Genomic DNA, 16,171 nt, shown 5'->3' with positions numbered 1-16,171 from the left:
CTCATGCGAAGAGCTGACTTATTTGAAAAGACCCTGATGCTGGGAAAGATTGAAGGCAGGAGAAGGGAATGACAGAGGATGAGATGGTTGGATGGTACCACCGACTCAATGGGCATGAGTTTGGGTAAACTCCAGGAGTTGATGACGGACAGGGAGGCCTGGCGTGTTGCAGTCCATGGGGTCACAAAGTCGGACATGACTGAGTGACTGAACTGAACTGAACTAGAATATGGGGAAATCCTTGACCTCTACCTGGAGGGGGCAGAACACTCTTATAACACATTTATTTAGGAACCAGAGAAAGTTGTTAACATGATGCAGAGAAGACGCCAACACACAAAAGACTAGCTCAGGGAAAAAAAAAGGATGAGCAACAGATTCTAAATATGCGTATTAAGAGAAAATGCTATATTCTGGGTTATAATCCTAAGCTTTTAAGACAGATATCGCAAACACTTTGCCCTCTTAAATTTTTTTTCTTTTTTGACACAAAGAGAGCAGATTTATTACCTATACCATAACAATATGGCTATTAACTAATGTGAGATTTTACAGTGCCTTTTCTGATACCACTCTGACTCCCACTTGGCATCTCAATCTACACTGACATTCTCAAATTAACAGACAGAGGTCTTCACTTTACAAATTACTGGTATACATTTGGCATTAGCACTATTTCATCTAAATGTCATGGAAATGCTGAGAAAGAAGTTTCAGGCTCAAAAGTTCTTTGAAACTTTAGCAAGCTCTGAGAAAAAGAGAGTTTCCAAGATACCTTAAGCATTTTAAATTGAATCTTAAATTGCCTATATATTTTCAATCTAAATTACTAAACTTTGAAGGAATCAGTCACAAGCCATCTAAAGTCAACTTACTTAATTTAACAAGTGCATTTCTTTTTTCACCATGCTCAGTATAACCAAAATTAACTTCCCAACTCTTTAAGCCTTCTTTTTTATCACAAGATTTATTTCCACAGCAAAACTGGCCTGTAAATAAAGGAAGGAATATTAGCTATGGTGGTTGGTGACAGTATTTATCTACAATCAGGTATTATCTCTGAAATTTATTCAACATACATTACATACATGACATAAATTCTTAGTTTATAAAGTCTACGTCAAAAAACTGAGCACAATAATTATGGTATGTTCAAAAGTCAAATCAAGTTGCTGAATGCACTGTTTTAAAAAAAAATCAGTTCTGGAATTCTTACTTGATAAATAGTTGACTCTCAAGTTAACTGTTTATATTTAAAAACAGATTTTTAGTGACTCCGAGTGAAGGAATCTTACACTTTGGAAAATGGAAGCACTAAAAAAGTGTACTCACTAATACCTTAAAAGAAAAAATGTATTTTCCAAAGTACATGCACTGTACCTGGGTCAACCTTTTTCAATATTATTGACATTGATACTTTAAGGTATTAACATATGGTATTTATTTTAAGCACCAGCATAAAACGACATTTAAAGCACATTTTAAAGTGTTATAGCATTTTGAGATTAAATAGAATAAGTAATCCAACTCGATGTTCTAAATTTTAGAATCACGTGACACTAAAATCAACATTACATACTCACTGTATATTAAAAGCTCTGTAAAAAAGGACTAATATTGATGATCCAAGAGGGAAAAAAAAAACTACTCAATAATTAACTATTGACTTTAACAGAAAAAGAAAGATCAAACTTATTTGTACAACCTGAAAAGAAAGCACTTATATCTAAATTAATTGTACCAATAGGAACAAATCTGAACTTTTCATAAAAAAAGAGATTAACAAAATGAATTTGGAAAATGATCAGTCCAAAGGCTGATAACTTTTCTAAACTGGCATTGTATTACTCATTCCAAATGAATAGTTCATTAAATCTGTACATGTTGAGCAATTTGTTTATCATTAAAACACAAGATTATAACTTCAGGAATCACAGCAAATGGCTTTCTTTCCCCTTCTCAATTAAAACTTTTTTCAATTATATGAATTTAGAGAATGTCCATCAATTTTTTTTAAAAGGCAGCATTACTTATCATCACTTAAAAATTCCACTCAATAAAACTACAAAATTTTAAAACTGTGATAGACATTTCAATTAGGTAAAAGCACAAACTAAAATGTAATGCTAAGAAAAGTTTAAAAAATAGCTTTAAAATTATTCTTTTTCCTTCTCCTCTAGAGTACCTTTCAGGCTGATTATAATTTATGGAAAATGTATATAAACCACACTGATGGCATAAATGTGTATCATTTAAAAATGAAACCTTTATTTTCAGTTTAAGAGGTTTTTAAGTTACTTTAGCTTAAAATATTTTCTTAATGATTGTTCCTATATAGTTTTCAGAAGCATTAACACTTAAAATGCAATGCTCAATAAATACTTAATTTTATAACATGAGACAGTATAGAGATATTACATTTTCAGAAAAATTTCATGAATAGATTACAATGCATAGAAAATGCTACTGATTGTCTACAAAATGCTTGGTCTTTTGTTCTAAGACTAAATATTTAGACTCAAATTCAGTGACTCCTCAAAGTAAACTAGCCTGTCTAAAAATTCTGTAAGGGGCAAAGTAATATTTAATTTCTACTTGCAAAATGTAGATTTGACTAGAATACAGTAATACCAACTCATTACTCCAAAAATTAATTAGGGGAAAAACTCAAGTCTTCATCTATTGACAGTTTCCTTGCTAGGAAGCTTTTAACTTTTAAACATTTTCTACTTATCTGCAACTTAATATCCTAAAAGCAAAAATTCTAAAGGTAAAAACCACTAAAGGATCATATTTTGACCTTTGTCAGCAATATATCTTTAATAGACCTTCTCTACTTTTACTTTGTATTTTGTAGACAATCACAGTAAGAATAATCTTACCCAATGACTTCGATTCTATAAAATAACCGTATCCTATTAAAAACTGAAATGAAAAAGAAATTACCTTTTCCTGAAATTACTTCTTTTTCTATTCGCCACCTAAATCCAAACTGATGAGGAAAAAAAAATACATGTATGCTAGAGTAAACTTAAACATTATTTAAACCATATTTAAATCTTAACATGGAGCCAACAACTGACAATATGATACTTATCTAAAAAGTAAACCTAATTCCCATCACAATAGTTTTTTCTTTCCTTATAGGATTCCTGGTACTTAAAAATTTATCTGAATAATTACCAACCTGTTAAGAAACAATCTTCTTTACTTTTAAACTTCCTATTTAAAGTTATAGGTGCCAGGCACAAGGTATGCAAATGAATAAAAAATAGATACTGTTCTATAACACTGATAGGAAAAAAAGAAGTACAGTATAATAATGAAACAGAATACTGGAATACAAGAGAGTACAGTCTTTGGAGTCAGATTGTTTGGGTTCATGTCTTAGTTCTACCACTTGGGATTCCCTTGTGGCTCAGAGGGTAAAGAGTCTGCCCACAATGCAGAAGACCTGAGTTCGATCCCTGGGTCAGGAAGATCCCAAGGAGAAGAAAATGGCAGCCTACTCTAGTATTCTTGCCTGGAAAATCCTATGGATGGAGAAGCCTGGAGGGCTACAGTCCATAGCATCACAAAAAGTTGGACATGACTGAGTGACTTCATTTTCTTTTCTTTATTTCTATCACTTGTACTCGATGTGGCTGTTTGGAGCAGCCTCAAGGGCCTGGAGTGTGACTCAGGCCAAAATTGGGAGTGTGCACATAAAAGAGCATGGTTCTGCCATGAGTACATGCAGAGACTTCCCTGGTGGTCCAGAGGTTAAGAATTCACCTTCCAGTAGAGGGGACATGGGCTTGATCCCTGGTCTGGGAAGATTCCACATGCCACAGGGCAACTTAGGCCTGTGCATCACAACTGCTGAGCCTGTGTACCAAAGCCCACAAGCTGCAACTGCTGAGCTCATGCCCAACTCCTGAAGCCCATGTACCCTAGAGCCCTTGCTGTGCAACAAGACAGGTCACTGCAATTAAGAAACCCATGCAGTCCAACCAGAAAAGCCACTGAAATGAGAAGCCTGGGCACCACAACTAGAGAAAGCCTATGTACAGCAACAAAAGACCCATCAGAATCAAGATTAAAATGAATAAATTAAAAAACGCCTGCAGTGTAATTTTAAAAAATGATTACGTGGAGACTAAACAACATGCTACTAAAAACCAATGGATCAACAATGAAATTAAAAAAAATCGAGATTGAAAACAATGAAGATATAACCATACAAAATCTATGGGATGCAACAAAAGCAGTTCTTAGAGGGAAGTTCACAGTGATACAGACTTTCCTCAAAAAAACAAGGAAAATGTCAATTTTTTAAAAAAATTTTCTTCCTAAAGTCATACGGAAAATATGATACCAGAACATCTGATCTGCCTCTTGAGAAACCCATATGCAGGTCAGGAAGCAACAGTTAGAACTGGACATGGAACAACACACTGGTTCCAAATAGGAAAAGGAGTACGTCAAGGCTGTATATTGTTACCCTACTTATTTAACTTCTATGCAGAGTACATCATGAGAAACGCTGGGCTGGAAGAAACACAAGCTGGAATCGAGATTGCCAGGAGAAATCTCAATAACCTCAGATATGCAGATGACACCACCCTTATGGCAGAAAGTGAAGAGGAACTAAAAAGCCTCTTGATGAAAGTGAAAGAGGAGAGTGAAAAAGTTGGCTTAAAGCTCAACATTCAGAAAACTAAGATCATGGCATCCAGTCCCATCACTTCATGGCAAATAGATGGGGAAACAGTGGAAACAGTGTCAGACTTTATTTTTTGGGGCTCCAAAATCACTGCAGATGGTGACTGCAGCCATGAAATTAAAAGACGCTTACTCTTTGGAAGGAAAGTTATGACCAACCTAGATAGCATATTCAAAAGCAGAGACATTACTTGGCAACAAAGGTCCGTCTAGTCAAGGCTATGGTTTTTCCTGTGGTCATGTATGGATGTGAGAGTTGGACTGTGAAGAAAGCTGAGCGCTAAAGAATTGATGCTTTTGAACTGTGGTGTTGGAGAAGACTCTTGAGAATGCCTTGGACTGCAGGGAGATCCAACCAGTCCATTCTAAAGGAGATCAGTTCTGGGTGTTCATTGGAAGGACTGATGCTAAAGCTGAAACTCCAGTACTTTGGCCACCTCATGCCAAGAGTTGACTCACTGGAAAAGACTCTGATGCTGGGAGGGATTGGGGGCAGGAGGAGAAGGGGACGACAGAGGATAAGATGGCTGGATGGCATCACCGACTCGATGGACATGAGTTTGAGTGAACTCCGGGAGTTGGTGATGGACAGGGAGGCCTGGCGTGCTGCGATTCATGGGGTGGCAAAGAGTCGGACACGACTGAGCGACTGAACTGAACTGAAAGTTAGCAGAAGGAAGGAAATAATAAACATCAGAGAGGAAATAAAATAGAGATTAAAAAACAGCAGAAAAATCAGGAAAACCAAGAGCTGGTTTTTCAAAGGATAAACAATATCGACAAACCTCTGGGCAGGCTCACCAAGAAGAAAACAGAGGACCCAAGTAAATAAAATAAGAAATGAAAAAGGAGAAATAATAACCGATACCATAGAAATAAAGAAAAATCAATAAGCTATAATGAACAACTACATACAAACAAAATGGACTACCTGGAAGAAACGGACAAGTTTCTAGAAACAGACTGCAAAAACTGAATCAAGAAGAAACAGGCCAATCACTACAAGTGAAATATAATCTGTAATTTGAAAAACTCTTTGCAAACAAAAGTCCAGGACTGGATGGCTTCTTTGGGGAATTTCAGCAAACATACAGAGAAGAACTTACACCAATCCTTTTCAAACTCTTCCAAAAGACTGAAGAGGCGGGAATGCTCCCAAAGCCACCCTATGAAGCCACTATCACCCTGACACTAAAACCAGACAAAGACATTAACAAAAAGGAAAATTACAGGACAGTATCTTTGATGAACATATATATATACATAGATGCAAAATTCCTCAACCAAGTATGAGCAAACTGAATCCAACTACACATAAAAAGGATCACACGCCATAATCAAGTTGGATTCATTTCAGGGTCACAAGGACAGTTCAACATATGTGAATCGATCAAGCTGATACATCAACAAAAAAAGACAAAACCACAAGATCATCTCAACAGATGCAAAAAAAGTATCTGATACAGTTTAACATCAATTCATGACAAAAACTCACCAAAGTGGGTACAGTGGGAAGATAGATCAATATAATAAAAGTCATTTGTGACAAACCCACAGCCAATATTATACTAAATGGTGAAAAGCTGAAAGTTTTCTTGCTAAAGCTGGAACAAGATAAGGATGTACATACTCATCAATTCTACTCAACATAGAACTGGAACTCCTAGTCACAGCAATCAGACAAGGAAAAGAAATAAAACATATCCAAATAGGAAGGGAAGAGGTAAAATTGTCATTCTATGCAGATAACATGATACTCTATACAGAAAACCCTAGACTATACAAAAACTATTAAAACTGATAAATGAATTCAACAAGGCAGCAGGATACAAAATTAACATAAATCTGCTGTATTTCTTCATGCTAACAATGAAATAACAGAAACAGAAAGTAAAAAACAATTTCACTTAAAATCACATCCAAAAACAAACTATGAATAAACAATCAAGAAAGTGAACAGATTTATATGCTGAGAACTATAGATTAACAAAAAAAATACAAGATGATTCAATAAAAATGGAAAAATATCCCCCACTTTTGGATTGGAAGAATTAATATAGATAAAATGGCCATACTACCCAAAGCAACATACAGATTAATGCAATGCCTATCAAATGACCCACAACATTTTTCACAGAACTAGAACAAATAATCCTAAAACTTATATGGAATCACAAAAGACTCAGAATTGCCAAACTAATCCTGAGAAAACAAACCCACACACCAATGGTCAATTAATCTTTGACAAAGGAGGCAAGAATATACAATGGAGAAAAGACAGTCTCTTTAGCAAAAAGTATTGGGAAAACTGGATAGCTGCAAGAAAATCAATGAGGGTAGAACAGTCCTTCATACCACACACAAAAAACAAATTCAAAATGGCTTAAAGACTTAAATACAGACGATATACCAAAAAAATTCCTAGAAGAGAACATAGGCAAAACATTTTTTGAAATAAATTGTAACAAACTTTTCTTAGGTTAGTTTCACAAGGAAAAAGAAAAACAAAAATAAACAAACGAGACCTAATTAAACTTAAACATTGTACCAAGCAAAGGAATCCATAAACAAAATGAAAAGACAATCTACGGAATGGGAGAGAATATTTGCAATAAGACCAACAAGAGCTTAATTTCTAAAACATACAAACAGCTCATATAGCTCAGTAACAAAAACTAAAAAACCCAATCAAAAAATGGGCAGAAGACATAAATAGACACTTCTCCAAAGACAATATACAGATGGCCAGCAGGCATATGAAAAGATGCTCAACATCACTGATTATTAGAGAAATGCAAATCAAAACTACAATTAGGTATCACTTCACATCAGTCAGGAAGGCTATCATCAAAAAATGTACAAATTATAAATGGTGGAGAGGCTGTGGAGAAAGGGGAACTCTCCTTCACTGTTGGTGGGAATGCCAATTGGTGCAGTCACTGTGGAAAAACTACAGAAGTTCCTTAAAAATCTAAAAATTGAGTATGATCCAGCAATCTCACTCTTGGGCATTATCCAGAAAAAACAAAAACTCTAATTCAAAAAGATACATGCACCCCAGTGTTCATAGCAGCACTATTTCCAACAGCTAAGACACAGAAGCAACCTAAGTGTCAACAGTTGAATGGATAAAAAAGATGTGGTTGTACACATACACACACACACACACAGAATGGAACACTAGTTAGCCATTAAAAGAATGAAGGAATGTCATTTGCAGCAACAGAGATGGATATTATCCAACTATTAACCTAGATATTATCATACTAAATAAAATAGACAAATGTATCATTTAGATGTGAAATCTAAAAAACAGTACACATGAATTTATTTACAATACAGAAATGGACTCATACAGAGGAACAAATTTATGGTTACCAAAGGGGAATGTGGGGAAGGAATAGATTAGTATAAAACTATAGATACACACCATCATATGTAAAATAGATAAACAATAAAGACTTACTGTACAGCACAGGGAACTATATTAAATATATTATAATAACCTCTCACACAAAAGAATTGAGATAAAATATATACATATAACCAAGTCAATTTGCTATATATCAGAAATACAATACTGTAGATCAACTGTACTTCAATTTAAAAAAATTTACTTTAATATTAACTATAATAGAATATAAAGCAGGAAGGGCAATTTGTCATTACTGACAATGAGGAAAGCTAGTTTTACTAGAATAGACAAAGGCATTAATATAAAAGAATATGTGCTTCTGCTGCTTTATAAATGGTGATCAGTTTGAAAAATAAAGCCTACCAATTTCAAGCATCATTTGTGAAATAAGACAATACTGTGCACTGTCAAATCATTCCTTATAATCAGTAAGGGCTCTGGATTAGAGTCAGGATAAAACAAGATCCAGTAGCCACTTGTGTTTAATTTTAGACTTTTCATGTTCCAGCTCACGCAGCGGCACCCTTGACTTAGAGGCCCTTTGTAAATTCCATAGGTATAGAGGTTAAATGGTCCAACTGGTATTTCACAGATGCAGAACCACCTAGACTTGAATTAGCATCTTAAAATAATAATATGGGGCATACACTATATCAAAAAGTAATACTGTATATGAATAAAAACCTACAAATACATGGAAGGCATACCTTATTTTCTTTGTATCTGCTGAGATCTGCTATGCAGTATTCCTTGAATAATTTATCATAGTATTTCTTTGCAAGTCTCTTCTCCCTAGATTCATTAAAAAATTATAAATCTTTTTTTTTTAAATATAAATCTTATATAGTTAGAAATTCAACCCCTGTTCACTACTTGGAAGCAATGTCAAAAAAGGCATATGATATAAATATTAATGTCTTAAAATAGGTCTATTATTTACATGTGCAGAGAATATCTGAATATTAACTATTAGTAGTGGGCACTAGGGAGGGAAACTGGAAGGATGATAGTCAAAGATGAGAAGGAGACTTAATCTTTACTTTTTATCCTCTGCAATGTTTGAATTTTTAAAACAATTTTTAGGTTTTACAGTTTCCCAAAATATTTTTAAAATTTTAAAAGAAGCATATTACAACAAATAATATTGTAAACGTGTTATAAATTATTTTTTAAAGACAAAGTCAAGCAATGAGAAGTTAAAATTGTTAACAATTACCCAAAGAATCAAACCAAATTCAATAATTGGAGGCATGGTTTTATGTCCTTGATTCAGAACTGTTCCATTCAGGGGCCAAATGTTTTGCAGGTGGACAAAGTAAGAAAACACTCAGGGAGCAGGAGAGACAGGACTATAGCATTTGATCTATTATGTCTCACATGGCTACAATTACCAATTCATGTCCATTTCATCCTCCTCATTCCATAGGAATCTATGATTTTCTCGTATAACATCCATGTCTGTCTTATCATTTTCCCTGAAAAACCAATTTCAATGTGAACACAAAATTAGTCAAATTTAAGTTAAACAGCTGTGTAAGGTTGTGAGCACCTGAGTAAAAAGATACATAAAGATAGTTTTATATGAAGCATATATATGTATACATTTATTAAAAGTATTTCAGTATTTTCAAAAGGCAGTTATAAAAAATGTGCTGCTACACAAACAACTTGAATGCATAAGGGATCCACCCATTTCAAGTGCTGGTCCAATTATACAAAGGGTGGTAAATTACCAAAGCTAGAATGAGAAATCTGGATAAACACTAAATGGACAAGGAAAATGAATGAAAATTTAAGTTTCAAAATCTGAAATCAGTCAGCAACACCATCCTATTGAGATCTAATTTTTAAAATATATGAAGAACTTTTCCACACCTCATTTTACTACAGCTTCTTAGGAAGACTGAGTAAAGAAGGAAGAGATCTAAAGATGATTTTTTAAGATGACAGCAGTTTAGGGGTAGAAAAAGGGATTGTTGGAGAACATAGCCTAAATTGAGAGAAAAGTTTGGGATAGATGAGCTGATATGGAGTTTTTTAGGGCTTTACCAATTCAGAAAATCGTTAAACCAAGAGAGTAAAATCCACACAAAACTAAGAGGCTCTGAAAGAAGAGCCTCAGATATAAGAAGAAATCTCATGTGTAGGAAATATTAGAGTGAAGTCTCTTGTTTGCCTTACCTTTTAAAAAGCAATCCAAACCTGAAGTTTAAAAAGTTCATTATTTCAAAAATTCTTGTGGAAAACAAAAACCACTGAAAATCAGGCACATGAGTATCCCTCACATATGCTGTTATTGCCCGATCAGATCTGGCTCAGCAGGCCAGATCTGGCCCAAGGCCTGTTGCCAGAGAAATTAGTTCTCAATGAGCTGGCTGGCTAGAAGCTACGTATGGCCTCTCCACTGATGATATAACAACAAAACCAAAATGGAAAGCAGGAGAAAATGAGAAGACACAGTAGCTGCGAGTCTTCATACCCATTTCCCATTGTAAAATACACTTCATGACACTTACCCCAATCGTCTGAAGTCTTCTTTTTTGCCACCATAATATAAAATATAGTCATTTACAAACTTTGTATGCCTTTGATACTGAAATGCAAAAAATTAAGGATTTTATTTGCTCAAGAGTAGTCCTGTGTCAATGACATATTAGTGAGTAGGGGGAAAAAGCATGAGTCCGCTTAGTTTTTTTAAAATATGCGAATACTATACATGGTTATGGGCTTCCCTGGTGGCTCAGAGGTTAAAGCGTCTGCCTGCAATGCGGGAGACCAGGGTTCAATCCCTGGGTTGGGAAGATCCACTGGAGAAGGAAGTGGCAACCCACTCTAGTATTCTTGCCTGGAGAATCCCATGGAGGGAGGAGCCTGGTAGGCTAAATGGTTATAAATAAAATTGATGGTTATAAATAAAAAATCTAAAAGGGTAAATATTAAACTGCTAAGAGTGAACACTAGAGTAGAGGGACTTTCACTTTCTATCAAATACTCTTCATATTGCTTTGAATGTTTTCAGGCAATAACTATGCGGAGAAGGACAGTTTCCTATTCTATTGGGAACTGCATACAGCCTCACACCACCATTCATTTTAATCATCATGATATGAAAAATAAATTATAGTTTCTAAAGTTAAAGGCAAGGAGAATTTAACTTCCATTATTATAAAATATAATTTAGCTATTTTGGTAACAATAAAGACTCCAAAATAGAAGATATAACTTTTATAATATTAAGTCCTGAGGCTTTCAAAAAGAATATAAGAAATTAGATGTTATTTTTTCTGCTCTCTTTTAATATCCAATAAGCTACAGTCATGTTTATTTTCAAGGCAATATAACAAGATATATGAGCATTTTACTTCTTGTTTTAAAAAGCTCAATGGTATTCTCTCTAGAGCTGAACACACACAACAGAACTGACATTATACTGTATGTGACCATATCCTCTTATGTTTACTTCCCTAGCAGCTCAGCAGTAAAGAATCTGCCTGTATTGCAGGAGACGTGGGTTCCATCCCTGGATCAGGAAGATCCTCTGGAGGAGGAAATGGCAACTCATTCCAGTATTCTTGTCCGGGAAGTTCCACGGACAGAGGGTCCTGGCAGGCTACAGTCCATGGGGTCACAAAAGAATAGGGTGAGTGAGTGACTGAGTGACTAACATTTTCACTTTCACACCCTATTATACTAAAGATAAACAGTGATTTAATTACTCACAATGTGTACTAATAGAGTAGCGAATCAAAACATAATTCCAAAATGGGAAACAAAGCAATTAACACCTCAGAAAAGAAAAAAAGAAAAACTAGATACCCAGAGATCTGGGTTCTAGTTCTCAGTTTATCACTAACTGGTCATGTGACACTGGCAAGTCACTAAATCATTCAGGACTCAGGTCAGCAAACTTTTTCTGTAACTAGTAAAATATGCAGGCCATATGGTCTCTGTCAAACTACTCAGCTCTGCCATTTTAGCATGAAAGTAAGCACAGATAACATCTAAATGAATGAACATAGCTGTGTTCCAAAAAACTTTTATTTACAAGAACAAGTGGTAGGTGGGACTTTGCTTCCAGGAAGATGGAGCAAAGATGTACAGTTAACCCTTAAATAGGACCTTAAACAGAGGTACCTACCTCTGCTAGGTCCAAAATCTGCATATAACATACAGCTAGCCTTCTGCATTTGCAGATTCAACTAAGTGCAGATCGTTAGTATCACAGTAAAATAAATACCCTTACTTACACAAGTAATATAGTAAAACAAAAATCCTTATATAAGGGGACCCACACAGTTTAAACCCTCTGTTGTTCAAGGGTCAATTGCACTTCTTCCTGTTCCTCTCACTGAGAACTAAATACCTTGGAAATTATATATAAAAAAAACATAAGAAGACTCTGAAAAGTAAAGAGAAGGCAGACCAGCTAAGAAACTCAGGATTCATGGTATGACATGGTAGTGAGTTCCCCAGGTTTTCTTTTGTCTTAGTAAATCCTAGACTTGGAGGCAAAGAAGCTGGCAACATGGAGATACAAAAAAAAAAAAAAAATCAACAAAAGGCTGCTCCCTCTAACAAAATAACCAGGAGAGAGACAGCCTAACAAGATAATTTGTAGGCAATAACTACTCTACTCTAGCCAAACATTTCAGTAAATGTATGACCCCAACCTCCACCTACTCCAGAAAAGGGTATCTGGACTTTCACCCCATCAGACAGTAACTAGATGCCCCAACACCTCCAACTGAATGGTGTGTAATAGAAGGCACAGATGTTGAAAGGTAAAGGAACAAGGGGCAGATGACATCCATGGGAAAGCTAACTTACTGGGTTAGGAGATAAGTGGAATAAATAAATTGGTGACAAGAACTTCTATAAATGATCAGGAAAAATAAAGTGAAACTGGTATCTACAGAATAGCAAGTATATCTAATTGCCACTGTCTCCTTCTCTCTGTCCTGACAATAGTTATAAATATCCCAAAATATTTTCATTCTCCAATACTTCCAAAGGTAATATGGATGTCTAGTGGTAGCAGCTAGTGTAATTAAGCCCAGTCTTACCAAAAAGTTAGGCTAAGACATAGCTGTAAGAGGGAAACAAGGTATAGCTTAAAGACAGCCCTAAGTTATGCCTGAAACTTGAAGCCACAACAGGCCTGAGATAGTTCACAAACAGATCTATTATTAAATATCAGTTTTATAAGAACTTAAAGAGCTAAGAACCAGGTAAGAAAAGAATAAGAGTTAAGATGAGACTAAAGACAATAGTATAAAAATGAGAAACGTCGATAGCTTGGCAAAAACAGGTTGGAAAAATATATGCAAATTCAAGGACTTTGTAAACCTCTTTATAGGAAATTAGTAATATATTTTATTATTTTTTGTTTCTAAATCTTTCTTACATATTAGTAAAAAGAGAACTGTATTCAAAAGTATAAAAGGCAAAATTCCATATCAATAAACACTTATAAAATTTACATCTAACTTCACAAGATTTTATGAAATAAGTAAAGTATAATTCTGAAAGAGATGGGAAGACCAGACCACCTGACCTGCCTCTTGAGAAGCCTGTATGCAGGACAGGAAGCAACAGTTAGAACTGGACATGGAACAACACACTGGTTCCAAATAGGAAAAGGAGTATGTCAAGGCTGTATATTGTCACCCTGCTTATTTAACTTCTATGCAGAGTACATCACGAGAAATGCTGGGCTGGAGGAAGCACAAGCTGGAATCAAGATTGCCGGGAGAAATATCAATAACCTCAGATATGCAGGTGACACCACCCTTATGGCAGAAAGTGAAGAACTAAAGAGCCTCTTGATGAAAGTGAAAGAAGAGAGTGAAAAAGTTGGCTTAAAGCTCAACATTCAGAAAACTAAGATCATGGCATCTTGTCCCATCACTTCATGGCAAACAGATGGGGAAACAGTGGAAACAGTGTCAGACTTTATCTTTTTGGGCTCCAAAATCACTGCAGATGGTGACTGCAGCCATGAAATTAAAAGATGCTTACTCCTTGGAAGAAAAGTTATGACCAACCTAGATAGCATATTCAAAAGCAGAGACATTATTTGGCAACAAAGGTCCGTCTAGTCAAGGCTATGGTTTTTCCTGTGGTCATGTATGGATGCGAGAGTTGGACTGTGAAGACAGCTGAGCACCAAAGAATTGATGCTTTAGAACTGTGGTGTTGGAAAAGACTCTTGAGAGTCCCTTGGACTGCAAGGAGATCCAACCAGTACATTCTAAAGGAGATCAGCTCTGGGTGTTCTTTGGAAGGAATGATGCTAAAGCTGAAACTCCAGTACTTTGGCCACCTCATGTGAAGAGTTGACTGATTGGAAAAGACTCTGATGCTGGGAGGGATTGGGAGCAGGAGGAGAAGGGGGACAACAGAGGATGAGATGGCTGGATGGCATCACCAACTTGATGGACATGAGTTTGAGTGGACTCTGGGAGATGGTGATGGACAGGGAGGCCTGGTGTGCTGCGATTCATGGGGTCGCAACGAGTCAGACCCAACTGAGCGACTGAACTGAATTGAACTGAAAGTATTAGTTGCTTAGTCGTGTCTAACTCTTTGCAACCCTGTGGGCTGTAGCCCGCGAGGCTTCTCTATCCAAGAGATTCTCCAGGCAAGAATATTGGAGTGTGTAGCCATTTCCTTGTCCAGAGGATCTTCCTGACCCAGAGATCGAACCCAGGTCTCTCCTACACTGCAGGCAGATTCTTTACCATCTGAGCCACCTGGAAAGCAGCAGACTTTAAAAACTGTATTCGTCATAAAACCTAGGAATATAAAAAGGATACAGCATCCATAGCTATGAGATGAAACCTTCTATTTTTTGCTTCTTCCCTGTTAAGAAAAATTTTAAACAAATTCAAATGTCTGTATTTAATTAATATAATCAAACAACCAACATCTTAAACAAAGAAAAAAAAAGTAATTTAATTTGAAGTATCGTACCTATCCAGCAATTCTGCTGCAACTTGTTTATGAACCACCTTTCCATGTTTTTCTTTCTGAAATGGCTTTTTGAGTAGTAAATCATCTTCAACTGTCCTGGTTTGTTAAGAAGAAAAATTATTAGAAGAGTTCATTCTTTGCAAAGGGTGTTTCCTGTTTCTTTATTATTTTCTTTTTTATTATTTTGTTAATTGGAACATGTTTTAAAGAATTCAACTCTTATTAAAGATTCATTGATCTTTAATGAGACATTTTATGTCTTCAACACTTTAATTAATATCTTAACTTAAATATTTAATACCTCTAAAATGGAGAAGACCAGACTAACAAATGCATGTGCTCTGCTGCCATACCATCTAGGGTCCTTGGTTCAAATTTTGGCTCTGTCATTTACTATCTTAAATTACTTAAATCTTTGTGTGCCACAATTTCCTTGTTTGCAAAGTAGAGATAATAAAGCTTTCAATAATTGGTAACATGAAAAAAGAAGGGCTGATTACAGATGATATACATTATAGGTGTTCAGCTCTAATTAGATAAACAGGTATACTCCTAGAGTATACAAGACTATCCAATTAATTTGCTCAAATTCTATTCTAACAAAACAATATTTCTCAATGAAAAATTTTGAAAATGCAAAGCATTTTCATTACATAAAAATATAATTTATTACATAATTATTTCTATTCTTTTGGTTATCCACGAAGACTGAGTACCCAACAAAAGTGTCCAGTCCCAATTAGTTGCTTACTATATTGCTTGAGTGTGAAATAATAAACCAGTTTTTGTTAAGTTTGGTTAACACGAATCAGTCAACCACTCCTAAGTTAACAGATAAAATTATTATCCATTAAGCACTGAAAGCTGAACACAATACCCCTAAACACAGCTACTCCACCAAGACATAGCCTCCTTTTAAGGCTCAGGCTTTATCTGCTACCAGTTTTTATCCCTTTCATTCAATAAAAACTTCCATGGAGTCCTGCTTCTGGCCACTTAGTCCGCTCATTCACCGAATCTTAAGAATCGCACTGCATCGCAATCTCATCCTCCACACTAACCTCATTTTGAAGTCAAGTA

General features: G+C 35.4%; 1 protein-coding gene across 3 annotated transcripts in view; it reads right to left on the bottom strand.

Annotated features, from left to right (window-relative positions):
• Window positions 1-16,171, bottom strand: part of LOC113884606 (protein FRA10AC1) — an 80,090-nt gene that overhangs the window by 23,780 nt on the left and 40,139 nt on the right. For all 3 annotated transcript variants that reach the window (XM_027529275.1, XM_027529274.1, XM_027529276.1), the window contains 7 exons: window positions 15,092-15,187; window positions 14,935-14,980; window positions 10,636-10,712; window positions 9,511-9,594; window positions 8,827-8,911; window positions 2,947-2,992; window positions 876-989 (listed from right to left, as the gene is read on the bottom strand). In XM_027529275.1, the coding sequence (XP_027385076.1) occupies window positions 876-989; window positions 2,947-2,992; window positions 8,827-8,911; window positions 9,511-9,594; window positions 10,636-10,712; window positions 14,935-14,980; window positions 15,092-15,187 (548 nt within the window). The remainder of the gene's footprint in view (window positions 1-875; window positions 990-2,946; window positions 2,993-8,826; window positions 8,912-9,510; window positions 9,595-10,635; window positions 10,713-14,934; window positions 14,981-15,091; window positions 15,188-16,171) is intronic.

Source organism: Bos indicus x Bos taurus, chromosome 26 (assembly GCF_003369695.1).
Source record: "Bos indicus x Bos taurus breed Angus x Brahman F1 hybrid chromosome 26, Bos_hybrid_MaternalHap_v2.0, whole genome shotgun sequence".
NCBI classification, from domain to species: Eukaryota; Metazoa; Chordata; class Mammalia; order Artiodactyla; family Bovidae; genus Bos; species Bos indicus x Bos taurus.
Note: the sequence above shows the minus strand (reverse complement) of the source record. Positions and strands in the feature narration are given on the sequence as shown.